The 18,348-nt window shown below is 40.6% G+C and overlaps 1 protein-coding gene across 2 annotated transcripts in view; it reads left to right on the forward strand.

The window, feature by feature from the left end:
* Positions 1–5,338: 5,338 nt before the first annotated feature.
* Positions 5,339–18,348, forward strand: part of erbb3a (erb-b2 receptor tyrosine kinase 3a) — a 28,495-nt gene continuing 15,485 nt past the window's right edge. For both annotated transcript variants that reach the window (XM_033626934.2, XM_078167844.1), the window contains exons 1-4: positions 5,339–5,712; positions 16,355–16,506; positions 17,183–17,369; positions 17,699–17,824. In XM_033626934.2, the coding sequence (XP_033482825.2) occupies positions 5,616–5,712; positions 16,355–16,506; positions 17,183–17,369; positions 17,699–17,824 (562 nt within the window). In that variant the 5' untranslated portion in view covers positions 5,339–5,615. The remainder of the gene's footprint in view (positions 5,713–16,354; positions 16,507–17,182; positions 17,370–17,698; positions 17,825–18,348) is intronic.

Consider the following 18,348-nt stretch of genomic DNA (forward strand, 5'->3'; position numbering starts at 1 on the left):
TGCTGTTCAAAGCATAAAGAGCTGCATTATATAAATCAAAGTTACATGTAGTGACTTTTTACTTCAGTTTGTTCTGTTTTGCCCTCTTTAACACATTTAAAACATATATATTTATTTATAACGTTGACTCTTCATTTTCCCAGAGACTTAAACTGTAAAACAAAAATAATAAGATTTGCGTCTGCTCTATATGTTATGATTGATTTTTAAGGTACTTTTTTTTGACATGTGACAGCTCCTAAACGGACATGTATTTAAAGGAAAAGAAAACTCTTAGATTTAAAGTCATGATTATTTATACACATGCAGAAGTGGGGTCTGTTGGACCCAAAATCAATGAGGAAGTGAAGCCAATGTCAACAAAACTCAGTGGTTGAAAGGGAAATACCAGTATTTTTCAGACTCACTGTGTCACTTACAGGAACACTTCACCCACAAAATGACCATATGTGTATCAGTTGTTAGACATATTGTGTTACCTTAAATTCATGAGAATGTGTTTTTCTTGCATGCCTCTACACTGAACATATTGATTTATTGTTTGATTCTGAACCACATTTAACAACAGTAAAACTATATCAAAACATCTGCTTATAAACTCTCACACAACTCATGCAGTATAATCCAAGTCTCATTTTATCCAGTGGTATGCTCAGTACTTTGAAAACACATGTATTTTGCTGGCTTTGAAGAGAGTATATACAAGTTTTACTCCTATTTCAGTTTTAAATACTTGGGTTTTTTGGTGAAAATGCATGTGTCTGGGATGTATTTAGTATATTGAGTATCAATGAGACTTGGATTTTGCTGCTTTATTTGTGTAAGAGTTTGTAAATGGATGTTTTGATGTCAAACATGGTCCCCAATCAATAAGTTACTCAATATGTTTGCACAGTGGTGTGTCATAGTTAGGACAGGCCCCAGTGCATGTTATCATGAGGGGACCTCATGCAAGATTTTGCATCTAAACTAGCTACGACTTGACATTGGACAGTATCAACATACATATTACCCAGCAATCATCTGCAAATCTGTACATGGCAAAAATACCAAATGAAAGTATTCATTAAATTGAATATATTTCTTTATACTTTATTTGTGATTTTAAAAGTTATGTAAAGTAAACATACTTTTATTGTTGAATGGATTGCTACTAACTCTTTTACCAAATGAAAAAAGAAACCATGACAGAAATGGGTTTGCGTTTACGACCACATCTGTAGCGGCTGGCCCCACTTTTGTTAAATTTAACATGAGTTCTTCTTTGACCATGGGTCTATTTCTGAGGTGGCAATTTGAGTCAATCACAAGAACCTGTTCTTTGGCCAACACGCTGTCGGAGGCCCTGCTCTCGTACGGGCCCCCATGTCCCATGGGCCCTGGTGCAACCGCACTGCCTCTGCACTGTCTATACTTACGCCCCTGTGTTTGTAGTTGGGGGAGTCTGGGGAGGCAGCAAGAAAATATTGTCTTCATGAATTCAAGGTAACATGGCACAAGTAACTGATATACAACTGGTCATTTTGTGGATGAAGTCTTCCTTTAAAGTTGGCAATTTTTAGTCTGAGAAAAATAATGAATGACAATTTTGCCCACCAGAATTTATTCCTGGCAGACAGCAATACTCCCAGAAAACACTGTCTAGACCAACATGAAACGTCTGTTATTAGATTAAACAGCATTAAAAAAAAAATTAAAGTGATAACAGATAACGTGGAAAAATATTAAAATCAAAAAGAAATTACTGGTCTGGTTGTGACCTCAGAATGTCTAAATCTTGAACATGGTCATGTATATGCGGTGCATTTTTTTGTCTATTTTTTATTTTACAACAAAATCTATTATTCTGTAGCTCTCAGAGTATATTTGAATATATAATTCTTCTTTAGTTTGGTGAAATTATGATGAAGTAGTAAAACACACATGTTTGAGCGCAGCTTACACACATTACATTTGGATCAAATAGACTTTCCTGATGTTTAGTTCCCGTTGGTTGCAGCTGAACATTTTTAAGACACACAACAGAAACATTTATTAAAACAACAGAATCTGACAAATGCTGAACATGCCACTCTATATGTGTATATGTGTGTGTGCGTGCGTGTGTTATCTGTGCCCTGTGCTGCTTTGTTATTTAGAATTAAAGTGCAGATGAGACTCTGCTGCTGTTCTCCTGCCACGGCAACTTGTGATGCTACAACCTCAGCAGTCTGTTTCTGTGAGGAAATACTTTTGAGAATGACTTCCTGGTGGTGGTGAAATATTAACCATTTGTTTGAGACTCCCTTCTTTGCATTTCAAGTGACTCAGGCTGGAAATGAAGATGACAACTCTTTCTGGCAAACTGGAGATGTTTTCTTGTCAGATGTATAATTGTATGTAATTAAACCTGTTAAGATGGAAAAACAGCATGTTTGTATTGCTTGTTTGTGTGTGAGAGGGAGACAGAGAGACTGGAGCTGCAGGCTGGGCCAGTTTCTTCGGAGCACTTCAGCTGGCTCGCCCACTCTCTTACAGGCAGACGATGTTTGCGTGGAGCTTGAGTGACAAACTAAAGTGATGACAAGAGATAAGTTATTCTGACCCAACCTGTAGGCTAGTAAGTCTGCCTTCAAGAAAAACACTTCCTCCTGTGCACCTTGACTTGGTCTACAGTAATTCTAATGTGTCAAACAAGTAACTGACGCACAAATCAGTCCAAAGTGCATGAGTGAAATCACGCAGCGACTCAGTGATACAGCAATAAAATAATCATACATTTCCAGGGCACCTGCTTAAAGGAGTGGAGGGGTCAAAGCTTGACTGTTAAGACAACAGGTGTAAGAAATGTTGCTGAAGACCATGACACAGTGACACATACAGAGGAGCAGAAGGAGATTTGATTTATATAGGGGGTTACTGTTGTTTTTAGAGATCAATGATAGATATTTTTTCAGGGCAATGAAAAAGATCCTTTCATTCATCCTTTGTTAAAGGTTATGACGTGGGAAGAGGAAGTGACTCACCTGTCATGACCGTAATGATACCTCCAATCTGCATTTGCTTTTTCACAGTGAGTGAGCACAAAAATGTGAAGTGTTAGAAGAACACATTCACTCCAGTGTTCATCAAATGTAAGACAAATGTAAGAGTAAGTGTGTCAGCCTGCACAGGTTCACCCTGCTGTGCAGGATATTCTGCACATGAAGTCTGAGAGTCAGTGCAGTTGTTGAGAGCAGTGGTCTGACATGTAGATGAGCTCACTCAGCCTCACATGGTGTTACCAAAAATCACACACATGATAGTACATGAATATTTTTGATCATCCCCAAGGTGCCACGTTAACACAAAGTCCCTGGTTTGATTGTGACTTGGGAACCTTGTTGCATGTCGTCCCACATGCTCAGTCCAGATCCCCCATATGTCTTAAACTTTGTATATTTGGAACATGTAATATTAAATTATCTTTCTCCTCTGTATATTTTTTTTCTGCATCTTCCCAGATCTCCACTTAAAATAAAGTAAGATAAAGGATTTGATGTCTTTGCCTCTAAACTTTGGAATAGTTTACCCCTCATTATTCCACCACAAGGTTGGACTTTAACTGATGTTTCTTAATATGTATTGTAATAAGATTTTTTTTCTTCTTGTTGCTTCTTTCTTTTTCACTTGTGGAGCCGTGTCACCTTCAGAATGGCTTCTCATTGTAATCCACTGCTGTCACCCACCTGTGCTCACTTATTAATCAGGATTGTGACACCCTCTACCAAGCTTATAAAAAGGTTTTGCTCGACACCCTTTTGCACCCTGACGAAGACCTTTTGGTTGAAATCGGTTGGTGCTTTAATGTAAGCAGCCATATTTTGGAATAAAGGCTTTGTACTTTAATTCAAATGCATTTGTTCCCGCCCCATGCCTGAGTCCCTTCAGTTAATTTCTTCCTTCCCATGTGCTGACCCTTGCCTTCAAGAGCACCTGCATTTTTTTCTTGAGTATCATGTCATAAAGACTTCTGTTTTATTTTATTTTTTGCTCCTTAATCTCTTTTTAGTCAGATTTAATATTCAGTGCTTTTTATCAAGAAGCATTTTAGCTTTGAAAAGTGCTACATGAATGACTTACTGCAACCCACTGTGCACTATGACATCCAGAGTCTTCCATATTCAATCTATTTGGCCTTTTGTGCACACTTAAAGAGACGATTCATCCCAAAATCAAACATTCATATTTTTCCTCTTACCTGTAGAGCTAATTTTCAGTGTTGATTGTTTTGGTGTGAGTAACAGATTGTTGGAGATATCAGCCGTAGAGATGTCTGCCTTCTCTTGAATATAATGGAACTAGATGGCGCCTGGCTTGTGGTGCTCAAAGTGCCAAAAAAAAAAAAAAAAAAAAAGAGAAATCGACTCAACAGCAGTGTCGTGCCCTTTTTTTGAGCAGTTTTATGCAGAAACTATTTTCCGTCTCATGAACTACACCTACCAGCTGTATCACCACGCAGAAGAAAGTGTGCATCTACTCATGGACAAGAGGCTCTTGCTTGTCACAGTGCGAGATGTAAACACTAATGGCATCCCCCTTGGCTTAACTGTAGTGTTAGCTATAGCTCACCAGGGGAAATTTGCCCAGGGCACCAATTGTGCTAGGTCCAGCACTGGGTGTAGCTCAGGAGAAAGAAAATAGTTCCTACATGAAACTGCTCACAACAAGGTCTGTGGATTATCTTGAGTAACAGAGTCATGATTTCTGGAAAGAGACATTGCTGTTGAGTTTTTCAAATGTATTTTTTTGGCACTTTGAGCACCACAAGCTGAGTGCCATCTAGTTCTACTACATTTGCGAGAAGGCAGACATTTCTATGGCTGATATCATCAGCACTCAACAACTCACCAAAACAATCTAGACTGATAATCAGCACTGCAGGTAAGAGGAGAGATATGTGTATTTGATTTGGGAGAGAGCTGTCCCTTTAAAGAATTATTCATATCTGCATTTCACAAAATGAGTTCTTCAAAACTATTTGCACACAGAACTATTTATAATAAACCTAAATCATCGAGGGTTGAGCATTTTTTGAAGTCTGTGGTGACTCCTGCTGACCCTGGTTGCATCTGTCCATGTGCATCCTGTCAGAAAGCATCCTCATGTTTCCCATCTGGATACGGGGAAATGAAACTTACAATGTGTGCTGCTGCATCCTGTAAGGTGTTTACAAGGACTGCATCGGGCTACCACGTTTTGCAGGTCCTGTGGCTGCAGGCAGGGCCCTCCCAGATAAATCAGTGCCAGAGAAACAGACGCTCCCGCCTCTGATTGGCTGCGCGTTGCTCTCCAATCACTGAGCTGTAGTGATTCCTGTCACACGGACCGGAGCGGGCGGCTTGTAAAGTTACGGCTCAGTTAAAAGTCAAACAGGGAAAACACAAACAGGTTTTCGCTACTGGGAGGATTAACTTCTTCATTTGAATATTAGAAGAAAACGAAGGAACAATCTGGATTAATCCAACTACTGTTTCTAATGGACTCTATTTTGGATTGAATCGACCGAGGACGATTTTTGATGAGAAAAGGACAAACTTCATTTTATTAATATGACGGGAATGTTTGTTTAAAACGTCACCGGCACGGGAATTACAATGAGGATGACCGCCGTCAAGAGGAAGGTGCAGCAGGTGCTGTGCGTCCTGCTGCTGCCGTGTGCTCTCCAACTGTGCAGCGCGCAGACAGAAGGAGGTGGGCTCACACACACACACACACACACACATACACACACGCACACGCGCACGGAATATGTAACAAATCCCTCTGAACACACGGATCAGAGCTGCTCACTACTCTCGTTGCTCTGATGAAAACACCTGTCCTCCCTCACAAACCACAGACATGAGAACCTGTTCCGCACACGTAGAACTAGTTTGCTATGAGTCACCTGCACCTCTCCCACGACTCTGGGACTCTGTGTGTGCTTTATCATGTTTGTCTCAATTGTTTCAAGGCTTTACGACAGAGGAGCCCAACCTTACAGCGCCTGTTGACTGACAGCCACAGTCCAGAAGATCTTTACCCTAAAATGGAAAATACCTAACCTCTGATATGTCTAAATCTGTGTTTACTCAGTGTGACCAGAGGTGGGAGAGGTATTCAGATGTTAGTTCAGTAAATGTAGCAATAGGCCTACCACAATGGAAAAATACTGTAATTAAAGTAAAAGTTCTGCTTTAAGTGGTAAAATTATTGGGGAGCTGAAGGTAAAGGCTTTTTTGTTTTTATAAAAGAAAAATAGATTAAGCATCAAAACAGCTGCAGATTAATTTTCTCTTGAAGCTCTAGTTGCTTTCTGTGACTCCAGTAAATGTAGTGAAGTAAAAAGTACAGTACTTTTCTCTGATATATAGTGAAGTAAGTCAAAATTGTCTGACCGAAGGCCTAGATTTAGTTTCAACATTTGGGGAGACACATATGAAATGGAGGGTTTGGAGTCCACCTCCAGGAAATTCTGAGCGACAAACACTTCATTTCCTGCATTCTGGTTATTTTTTATGCACCCATTTGTGTTTTTTCCTGCATAAATTTATGGTTAAAACACATTTAATTTTGTCACACTAAAAGTCCTCTGCTACCTTAATGTTTTTTAGGGGGTGACAAATGCACATGTGCTAAACCCTGAGAGGGACATGTCACCTGTGACCTCACCTGAAATCTATGCCTCTGACTCTGAGTAATTGTACTCAGTTACTTCCCACCACTGGGTGTAGTGACATGTCTGAGGCAGAGAGAGGTGTTGTGATTTGAATCTCAGCAAGACTCTGTGAACTTTGACCTTGTGCTGTTGTTGCCGTCACTTGGCTGCAGGTGAACCAAGTGTTGATTTGAGACTTAGAAAAACAACATGAACACAAGATCATCAGTCTTTGGGCAGCTGATGCTCAGGTGACACAGCCTCTGGCACCTGAACCTAACACTGAAATTATGAAACAGTTTGATCACATGAGAAGGAACACTTGATTGTTTGGAAGAGATTCTGCAGTGTAACTAATGCTGTAAACACTTCCTTAACTCTGTAACAAAGTACAATGCAAACTAAACCATGTGGCATTCTTTATATTGAAGAGGAGCATTGATGCAGACCTTGAGAATGAAACATTTGTTCAGAGTTACTGGTCAAGTCCCTTGAAATAAACTGTAGACATCTACAAGAATTTCAAAAGTATATTTCCACGTCAAAGCAGCATTTACTCTCATCACCTGCTTTTTAAGTGAGTTGTCGAGCAGGATTTTGTTGTGCAGTAACCAGGCAATTATAAAAGAGGTTGCCATGTTGTTATGCAGATGTAGAAAGGTGGACCTGTGCACCAACCTTTGCAAGAACGTATCAGTCGTAATAAAAGAGCTTAACTGACCCGTAGATAATGATAACATAGTTGTGTCGTGCGATTGGGGTCATTCAGGTGTCTTTTTTATGTTAAACTTAAAATCCTGTTGTCATTTTAGATCCTTGTTGCACTTTTCTGCAGGATGCATGTTTAGAAAAAATGCTTATGAAGCACAAGAGGGACACATATCTCAGGTTGTGAATAAAGACAAGTATTGCCAGCTTGCAGTACTCTGATTTTTAAATACATTTGTAGTGGCAGCAGGAAGTGAATTCTTATTCCACAGAAATCCTCATGAGAAAACAGTGCATATGTCAGTGTAACGTGTGTGATACGTCACAGGGGGCTCAGCTTGTAAGTGTGAACACCTCAGAGTGAAACATGAATTCATATCTTTTAATAAAACAACAGTAGGTGTTCCCTCTTTAAATTGCTTCTGTACTTTAACAGGTGTGACATCCACATAATCAATGCATCAAAAAGCAAATATGCTGCCGCTCCTGTTGCCAAAGCATGATATTAGGTGACTCTAAGTTGGCCTCAGCCTGCTCACTAAAGTTCTGCACATTGACTAACAAAGAATAGAGTTCATTTATACACAACCTCTGGCTGTGAACCTGTGAATGCACCATGAAATGAAATAGTTCATGTGCTCAGGTGTCTGTCTTTGTGCTTGCGAGCGTGCGCGTGTGCGTGCACTCACTTGTGAGGTATGCAGTAATCTCTGGCACATCCTGTGCCAAGTTTCTGTTTACTTCAGTCATCGTCTCAACCGCTTTATTGAGCTTGTTTATCTCCTCCTCCCTCCTTTCTTTTCTTTCTCTCTCCTTTTTGAAACCCTGGTAGCAGACGAATGGAAAAAAAAAAAAAAAAAAACAGCTGAACCTGATCTGTGTAATGTTTTCGTCATGTGTTAGGTTACACTTTAGTGCCGAGGACAATGAGACCGTTTTGCTTTCAGTTCATTTGCTGTATATGATAGTTGGTGATGGAATAAGGGAGGCGGACATGCTGCAGTCTGTGAAGAGTGAGGAGACACACAGGGAGTAAAGTGTCAGTGCAGACAGATAGAGGCTTGGCCGCATGTCGTGATGCACTGTGACACTTGTTTTGCACTCTTTCAAATAGGCCCATTGTGTGTGCGTGTGTGTGTGTGTTAATGTGTGTGTGCTTTTCTCCATCATCCATCTGCCAACACTGAAAGTCCTCCTTTGACAGAATAAACCCACTCAGCTTGTTAAGATTTTTAGCATCTACAGCTGCAGCCTGTGCATTGTCTGTATGGTTGACATACCATTTTGTCACATACTGTAATGCATGTGTGCAAACCGGTTCGTCCCCCTCGAGAGTGGGCTGTGCTTGAGCTGTATGCATAATGTACATACTGTGGCATGTGGAAGGTTCTTGAACATACGTGCGCAGATGTTCTCAAGTATTTCCCAATAGGCAATTCAAACAGTATAGAGTCAACAACAAGTCATCCACCGATAGCTTAACTAAGGTGGAGTAGATAAAGAGCGTCACCCTTGAACAGCTCATAAACTGACATCATTTCAATTCAATCGCTCTTTAAGGAGCAAATGTTCCTGAAAGCAAATTAGTCACTCCATATCAATATGATAACCCTGACATGAAGCAAACTGGGAAATCTAATATATGAACCCTGCTAAATGTTAAGACATGTCATTAAGGTGGGCTCCAGAGATTTAACTTGATGGACCTGCAAGAAAAAGATGTGGTCAAACCGGATGCAGCAGAAGCCAGTGGCAGCATCATGGTTTGGGGCTGCATGAGTGCTGCCACCACTATACTTGATTGTAGACAAAGGACAGTTGTCTTGGTGCTCTTCACCAAGGTGCCACACATGCTGAAAGAGCACCAAGACAACTGTCCCTTGTCTACAGTCAAGTATAGTGGTGGCAGCATCATGGTTTGGGGCTGCATGAGTGCTGCCGGCTCTGGGGAGCTCGGTTCATTTAGGGAAACATGAATTCCAAGCAGAGCATGATCGCCCCTCTTCAGAAACTGAGCTGCAATGCAGTTTTCCAACATGATAATGACCCAGAACACACCTAGAAGATGACAACTGCCTTGCTGAGGAAGCTGAAGGTGAAGGTGATGGACTGGCCAAGTATGTATCCAGCCCTAAACTCACCTGTGCACCTGTGGGGCATCCTCAAGCTGAAGGTGGAGGAGCACAAGGTGTCTTCACATCCATCTGCTCCATGATGTCATCATGGAGGAGTGGGAGAGGATTCCTGAAGCAACCTGTGAGCTCTGGTGAATTCCATGCCCAAAAGGGTTAAGGCAGTGCTAGATAATAATGGTTGGCACACAAAATATTGACACTTCAGGCACAATTTGGACATGTTCACTGTGGGGTGTACTCACTTATGTTGCCAGCTGTTTAGATGTTGATGGCTTTGTCTCATCAGAAAGAAATCAGCTCATCATTTAGAGATGACTAAATTCTGATCTGCAATGTTGGCATTGTATGTTTCTGCAAACCACAGATACATTACAAATTCAATTTCATATGAAACATATCAACATTTCTACAGTGATGTATGAGCTTATTTTGTCATCAGTGGGTGGAGGAGAGGGTAGATGGTGTGACACCTGGGTGGGATGGCTGTTGGTGACCAACAAACAACAACACTGGTTGTTTTTTGCTGTTTTTCAAGCAGCTTTTTAGCCACCAAACATCAGTGTATTTTAGCAACCTGCTGCTGTGTGTCCACCTGAGACACCGCATGAAAAGTAGTTGTTTTTTACTAAGATGTTGCTGTGTTAGTAGCCAGAATTATGGCACCAAAATTGGGTAATTTAAGCCAAACATGAATTTTTCCTAACCATAAACAAGTGTTTTTGTGCCTAAATGTAACCACACGTTAATCACAACATTGTTTAAAGGCAAAGAAATGTAAAGTTTCATCATGCCTGCTACATAATAACATACATTATGTAACATATCTGTGGTTTAGATACTGTTCCACCTGTTGATTCAACTAATTTGAAAGGAGCTTTACACTGTTTTTTTTAACAGGTTTCACTTGGCAACACATTACCACCACTATTTAATAAATTAAAATAACTAATTAAGAATATTATGTGATATGAATGGAATGGAATTATGTATTAAAGCTCCCACACTGGGATAACTGGAACTTTCCCTGTTCTTTACATTCTTTTTATTTGAACACAAAATTAGACCCTGTCTGCCTGTAAAAACTCACATCTTTCTTTAAACTCCATGCCCCCAGTTTGAAACACTTTCTATTAAAGATGTAAATCTCAGTAAATCTGGATTACCCAAATGACACAGGCTGTAAAAAGTCCCCTCAAGAAAACAAACAGACATTGTCTAACTGCTTTCTCAGGCTGAGCAGAACTCCCCTTGATGAGAAAACTGATGATGAGTGTTAAAAAATCAGTAGGAATCCCCTTTAAAAGGTTAATTTACCCGACAAAATCACAACAAAAACACAACTTCCCCTTCCTGATAGCCACACTGACACAAAACCTGGACACATGCTCCATTAAACTATAGTGTGAATTGTGTTTGTGTTGCTTGACAAACTGAAAACTGATATCAAAAGAAGCAAAAAGCAATGTGTCTTCCCAGGAACTAATGTCCTGGTTATTGTTAATAATCCACAGACATCACAATATGAGTAAGACGTTATTTCTGTAAAGAAAGCCTTGAGTATCATAAACAAAATTCCTTTCACCTCTGTTGTATTGAAGTGTCAGCAGGACTTTCCACACAGGATGAAACAAAAAATATCATGCAGGAGAGTGTATGTGTTTGTTTTTTATTTTATGGAACAGATCCTTTAACACAATATGATATGGTACGCAGCCAGTCCTTGTTAGCCTGGTGTTCTCAGAAATACAATAAAGTGACTCTTATCAGGACTTTATGGATGTAGGACGTGCGTTCATCTCTCCTATACACACACACACACACACACACACACACACACACTGAGCTTTGACTCCCCTGCTGGGCCTTGTGAGGTTAATAATCATTAGCCCTTTCATGCCCTTGTTGATCCTGTTGTTCTGCTGGGCTCTATATTTTGACTCGATGTCAGTAGAAGGAATGTGTTTGTCAAGCACGCTTCATGTGTGTGAGTGTGGTTTAACAAAAACATTCCTCAGATCCTTACTGGGTACAACAAAACCAGCAACAAGCCAACGAGAGTTGACTGGTTCATGATTATGCTTGGTCTAGTCTGTGGCTTAGGCTGAGGTTAAAGGGTCAGTCCACCCAAAGGAAAGGGAAAACATTGTTGCCTCTGGTGGTGCCATGCAGATAGTTTTAGTTTCAGTAGTCTTTGAGATTTAAAAAATGTCACCACCCCAGTGAAATAAAGGTGAATGGGTTTTGTGGTGCTTAAAGAATTAAAAGCACATCTAAAAGTTTCCTATTAAGTCTACTCCCTTCAAACACTCTAAGTAAGGGATAATGTAGAGCGAGTGGGTCATCATTGTGAAATAAACCCCTGACGCAGGACACCTGGAAGGGTTTATTTCACACTAATGACACATTCGCTGTAATCTATGCCCTTTATCGCATGGCTGATTATGAAAGAAATCAATAATTCAACACAAAAGATTGATTTAAGAATTATTTTTTTGATTTAAAAATGATTTTATTGCTTCCACAAGGCGTCTTTGATCAGGACTGTGTCCACAGCAAAGGTCTGTCATTTATAACAGCAATAAACAGTCAAACGACAGCCCATAAAATGCTGTAAATGACCAATCTGAATGAAGCATTCAACAAAGCTGCGTAATAAAGAAGAAATAACCCCTGAATGAAAAGTGCTGACACTGTTGCTGTTGAGTTTTCTTTCCCAAATGCTGTGAGCACTACAAACAAAATTCCTTACACCTCCATCTTAGAGGCACAAAATCTTGCCAAATAAAACCAAAATATCAGCATAGTAGGAAGTGAGAAAATTTTTAGTTGGCTGGGAATGAGTACTGTCTTTGTATGTGCAGATTTACAAAGTATCTGGATGTTCAAATGTTACACCTGGATGATTTATGATTGTTGAACGTTAGGGATTCATGTCCTGCAGTAAAAGCCACTGTTTTTCTGAGAAGGCTTTCCACAAGATTATGAAGCTGGTTGCAGTGATTTGCTCTCATGCAGCCACAAGAACATTAATGAGGCCAGAGACTAATGTTGAGCCTGCAGTTGGGTGTCTAATTCATCCCACAGGTGTTGGACGGGTGCAAGCAAGTCAAGCTCCTCCACACCAAACGGAGAAAACCTTGTGGATCTTGCTTTGTGCAGGAGGTCGTTGTCGTCTTAAAACATATCCTCCCCAATATGTCACAATTGGAAGTGCACCATTTCTTAAAATATTGTTTGCAGAAGCCATTGAAGAGACCATTGAAAACCACAGCAGGCAAAACTATGCGGACATGTTGTGTTTATCACAATGTGTTCATTACACAAGTATGTTTGTATTTTTAGGCAAAGTATTGACGCTGAGTTCAACAGTCTCTGTCCTCTCTGTCCCTCCATTTTCTCTCTGCTGCCTCTCTCCTCTCTGACATTTGAATAGCAAAGCAGCCCTCAAGTGACGCTGAATGGCTGAACTCCCACAGACCATAAACAAGGCCTCGTATGTTTGTCTCAAAGACGGACATGCCCTGTGTACAATCATCGGCTTGTTTCCCTCTGTTACAGTACATTCATTGATATTGTGCGAGCAGAACTTGGTGGTTTGTTGTAAGTGGCATAAAACAGTCTTTATAAGAACTTACGCTCTGTCCTCATAAATGATTTAACAGAATGTGCATAGTTTTATTGTATTGTGATGCCACTGTGTGAACATCAGCTTCTTTTTGACTTTGGTGGTACTAATCCTCTTCATTACCACTGGGCAAAGATATATAAACTAGTATACTCCTGAAGACTGATGGGAAATTGTCTGTTAAAATCAATGAGTGAAATAATGTTTGTTAAAGGGCTGAGCTGTTGTTATTCTGTATTCTTCTTACAGACACCAAATCTGATGAAAAGACTAACTACAGTCCGTATCTAGACATGACGCATGTGTTCCACTTGTTTCCAGGCTGTTATAGTTTTTGTTTGTTTGCTTGTTGTTTCAACTAATGTCCTTATTTAATTTTTATTAATTCTATTCTTGTATTTATATCTAACGCACTTGCAGATCCCATTTCTCAGCATTTTTATTTTTTATTTACACTGTAGTTGTGTATTGGGGGAAATACAAATATTTTTACATACTTATTATTTTTTCTATTTTTATATATATCATTTTTCTATGTATACAGTACAGGCCAAAAGTTTGGACACACCTTCTCATTCAATGCGTTTTCTTTATTTTCATGACTATTTACATTGTAGATTCTCACTGAAGGCATCAAAACTATGAATGAACACATGTGGAGTTATGCACTTAACAAAAAAGGTGAAATAACTGAAAACATGTTTTATATTCTAGTTTCTTCAAAATAGCCACCCTTTGCTCTGATTACTGCTTTGCACACTCTTGGCATTCTCTCGATGAGCTTCAAGAGGTAGTCACCTGAAATGGTTTTCCAACAGTCTTGAAGGAGTTCCCAGAGGTGTTTAGCACTTGTTGGCCCCTTTGCCTTCACTCTGCGGTCCAGCTCACCCCAAACCATCTCGATTGGGTTCAGGTCCGGTGACTGTGGAGGCCAGGTCATCTGCCGCAGCACTCCATCACTCTCCTTCTTGGTCAAATAGCCCTCACACAGCCTGGAGGTGTGTTTGGGGTCATTGTCCTGTTGAAAAATAAATGATCGTACAACTAAACGCAAACTGGATGGGATGGCATGTCGCTGCAGGATGCTGTGGTAGCCATGCTGGTTCAGTGTGCCTTCAATTTTGAATAAATCCCCAACAGTGTCACCAGCAAAACACCCCCACACCATCACACCTCCTCCTCCATGCTTCACAGTGGGAACCAGGCATGTGGAATCCATCCGTTCACCTTTTCTGCGTCTCACAAAGACACAGCGGTTGGAACCAAAGATCTTAAATTTGGACTCCTCAGACCAAAGCACAGATTTCCACTGGTCTAATGTCCATTCCTTGTGTTTCTTGGCCCAAACAAATCTCTTCTGCTTGTTGCCTCTCCTTAGCAGTGGTTTCCTAGCAGCTATTTGACCATGAAGGCCTGATTTGCGCAGTCTCCTCTTAACAGTTGTTCTAGAGATGGGTCTGCTGCTAGAACTCTGTGTGGCATTCATCTGGTCTCTGATCTGAGCTGCTGTTAACTTGCGATTTCTGAGGCTGGTGACTCGGATGAACTTATCCTCAGAAGCAGAGGTGACTCTTGGTCTTCCTTTCCTGGGTCCGTCCTCATGTGTGCCAGTTTCGTTGTAGCGCTTGATGGTTTTTGCGATTCCACTTGGGGACACATTTAAAGTTTTTGCAATTTTCCGGACTGACTGACCTTCATTTCTTAAAGTAATGATGGCCACTCGTTTTTCTTTAGTTAGCTGATTGGTTCTTGCCATAATATGAATTTTAACAGTTGTCCAATAGGGCTGTCGGCTGTGTATTAACCTGACTTCTGCACAACACAACTGATGGTCCCAACCCCATTGATAAAGCAAGAAATTCCACTAATTAACCCTGATAAGGCACACCTGTGAAGTGGAAACCATTTCAGGTGACTACCTCTTGAAGCTCATGGAGAGAATGCCAAGAGTGTGTAAAGCAGTAATCAGAGCAAAGGGTGGCTATTTTGAAGAAACTAGAATATAAAACATGTTTTCAGTTATTTCACCTTTTTTTGTTAAGTACATAACTCCACATGTGTTCATTGATAGTTTTGATGCCTTCAGTGAGAATCTACAGTGTAAATAGTCATGAAAATAAAGAAAACGCATTGAATGAGAAGGTGTGTCCAAACTTTTGGCCTGTACTGTATATATATAAAAGCAACTGTAAGATGACCCAGTTTCCCTCTGGGGATCAATCACGTATTTCTGATCCTGATTTTAAAAACGGTTTTCTTACTGCTGGATCAAAACCCAGAACTTCCTTTTTCACTTCAGCTCACTTTCATCTTCATGAAAAATGTGACATAATTTCCTTTACCTCCTGGGCACCGTAGTTTTTATCAAACATTACTAAAACTGAAGTAAATGCTGTATTTGCTGGGGACTATTTTTAGCTGCGGATTAATACACAGTTGGTGTGCCAGTGAAGCAGCAAGGCCATGTGCTTGGGAACAATTTAAAAAAAGAACAAAAAACAAAAAACAAAAACAAAACAAACAAAAAAAAAAACATGTGGAAACCTCCAAGACTAAAAATGAAGCCAACTCTGAAGTACCAAAAACTGCAGTTCCTCTAATGGCCACTTGAGGCCGGCTCCAGAAGTGAGTCAGTCCCCACAGACCACCATGTTAAAATGCCCAACTTTATAGCAGAAATAAACATGTTTATAACCCTCTACAAAGATTGGTTTCATACTCTAAAGCTAATATTGTCCTTGCCTCCTCCTCACCGGTTTACATTTTATCAAAGCTGAAAGTCTTAAAGTTCTAATTAAGGGCGCGGCCACTTTGAGTGACAGGCTGTTTGCGTGGCATCAACACAGTCTATGAGTCAGATCCATCCCTCGCTCCTCTGCAGCTCCAGCCTCTTGCCTAAATATGATCACTTCTGGCTCCAAAAATCTAAGTTGGCGACGGCCAAAATCCTGAACTTGAGGCTTCAGAACAGGAATCTGCAAACAGATGGGTGATGTCACAGTAGCTATGTCCATTATTTAAAAAACACTGTGCCAATATTTATGATGATGAAGGAACATGTGATCCAGTGTAACAGTGTGGCTCATGTATGTGTTCTTAATACTGTTTGGATCAAAGTGAAGGTGTAAGCAATACAAGGCTTTTGCTCCACAGACAACACTGAAGATAATCAATTCACTGTTGGTATTTTCATGAGAACTAACAAGAGCAAATTCTTGACTTTTCCAGTTTGTTCTGGCACCCAGAATGTTCTGAGCACGACGGGAAATGCAGATATCCAGTACAACCTGATGAAGGATATGTACACCGGCTGTGAGATTGTGATGGGCAACCTTGAGATTACCATGATGGACCACACCAGAGACTTCTCCTTCCTGCGGGTGAGACTTTGAGCACACAGAGGCATCGCAGCATGTCTATAATGCACCTCAGGTTTTAATAGATCTGTGAGAACTGCTTTTTTCCTACTATGCACATTGGACATGGAATAATCTGCAAAAAGATCTAAAATTAGAAACCTTAATGTCCATTGATGTGTGAAATAGTTGCTTTTACGCTGATGTGTTGATGTACTTTTACTGTATATGTTATGGTTTCGGCTGCTTCCTGAGCCAGGTCTCTCTCGTAAAAGAATTTGTTTTCTTCAGCGGGACTTCCCTGTAAAATAAAGGTGAAATAGATACATAGAGAGTAGACTACTGCTGTGACTTTCACAGTGTATGTGTCACTAAGAAAAACTGCATGGTAACCAGTCGAGACAAGGATACGGATTAACCTGATGCCAAAAACAATCCTTCATATGAGTTATTTATCACTGTCTATAATGGATGATGTCTGTCTCAAAGGCAGAATGAGCTCATTTATGTCCCCTTCGCTAAATCACTCACTGTGCTACAGTCATGGTGACTAACAACACAAGCAAAACACACCTGCTGCCAGGTTGTGACTCTGATAACAATCACTATGACTAACAAAACCAGAGGGAAGCCAGTAGTTGTTTTTTAAACACCTGTATTTTATTTAATGTCTCTTTCTCGTTATCTTTTAACCCTGCAGTCCATCAGAGAGGTAACGGGCTACATCCTGTTTGCCGTCAACGAGTTCAGCCGCATGCCTCTGGACCACCTGCGTGTCATCAGAGGCACCACACTGTATGAGGAAAAGTACGCGTTGGCTGTGATGGTCAACTACCAGAAGGGCGGGCTGCTCGGCCTGCAAGAACTGGGCCTGACACACCTCACAGGTACACAGGAAGTCACTCGGTTAGTGTGTTAAAGTGTGGGAGGCTTGAGCTGATAAAGCAGACAGAGCAGATGTGACACGCGGTTGCTGTTGGAGCTCTCACACCCACACAGTGCAGCCACACCTGTGGGCAGCGGTGTGTGTCGTCACATTGATGTGAAGTCCCTGGAATGTCTCAACTGCCGCTGTAACATGAGCTCCTGCACATATGCAGAGGTTGTATGAGCCGTAGTAAAAAGTGAATGACAGAGTTCGATAGGATGAGTCATGGGCCAGTCCGGGCTTGTTTGCTAATTGTCTTCCATTTAAATGTTTGTGTTCCATCCACAGAGATACTGGAGGGAGGAGTCAAGATCATCCAGAATAAATACCTGAGCTACGCCCCGCAGGTGAACTGGCAAGACATAGTGAGGGATGGAGCAGCTCATATAATGATCGAGGAAAATGGGCCTAAGAGTGAGTGGACAGGATGATAATTACACAGCATCACTTACCATTCATTTTTAAAGGAACACTTCATCCACAACATGATCGTTAATATATCAGTAACTCACCCCTTGTTATGTTGAATTCATGAGGAAAACTTTCTTTTCCCGGTATGTCTCCATGGTGAATGAAGAATCCAAAAAACTGAGAAAATTCTTAATAAACTGAAATCATAGGGGTCCATGTTTAACCACAGCAACACTATATCAAAAAAGCAGCTTACAAACTCTCACACAACTCGTGCAGTATAAGCCAAGCCTCATTTGCTCAATACTTCCCAAACACATGCATTTTTGCTATAAGTATACTATCTAAAACACTTCCACAGATGAGTAGCGTACCTGGGCAAGTGCATGTATTTGAACTCTGCATTCCATTGAATGTCATTCAAACACATGTGCTTGCCCAAGCACGCTTCTCGCCCATGTATGAGACTGGAAGTGCTTTAATTAAACTATGTAGGATTTTATTTAAAAAACAAACAAACAATGTAT

Source organism: Epinephelus lanceolatus, chromosome 1 (assembly GCF_041903045.1).
Source record: "Epinephelus lanceolatus isolate andai-2023 chromosome 1, ASM4190304v1, whole genome shotgun sequence".
NCBI classification, from domain to species: domain Eukaryota; kingdom Metazoa; phylum Chordata; class Actinopteri; order Perciformes; family Serranidae; genus Epinephelus; species Epinephelus lanceolatus.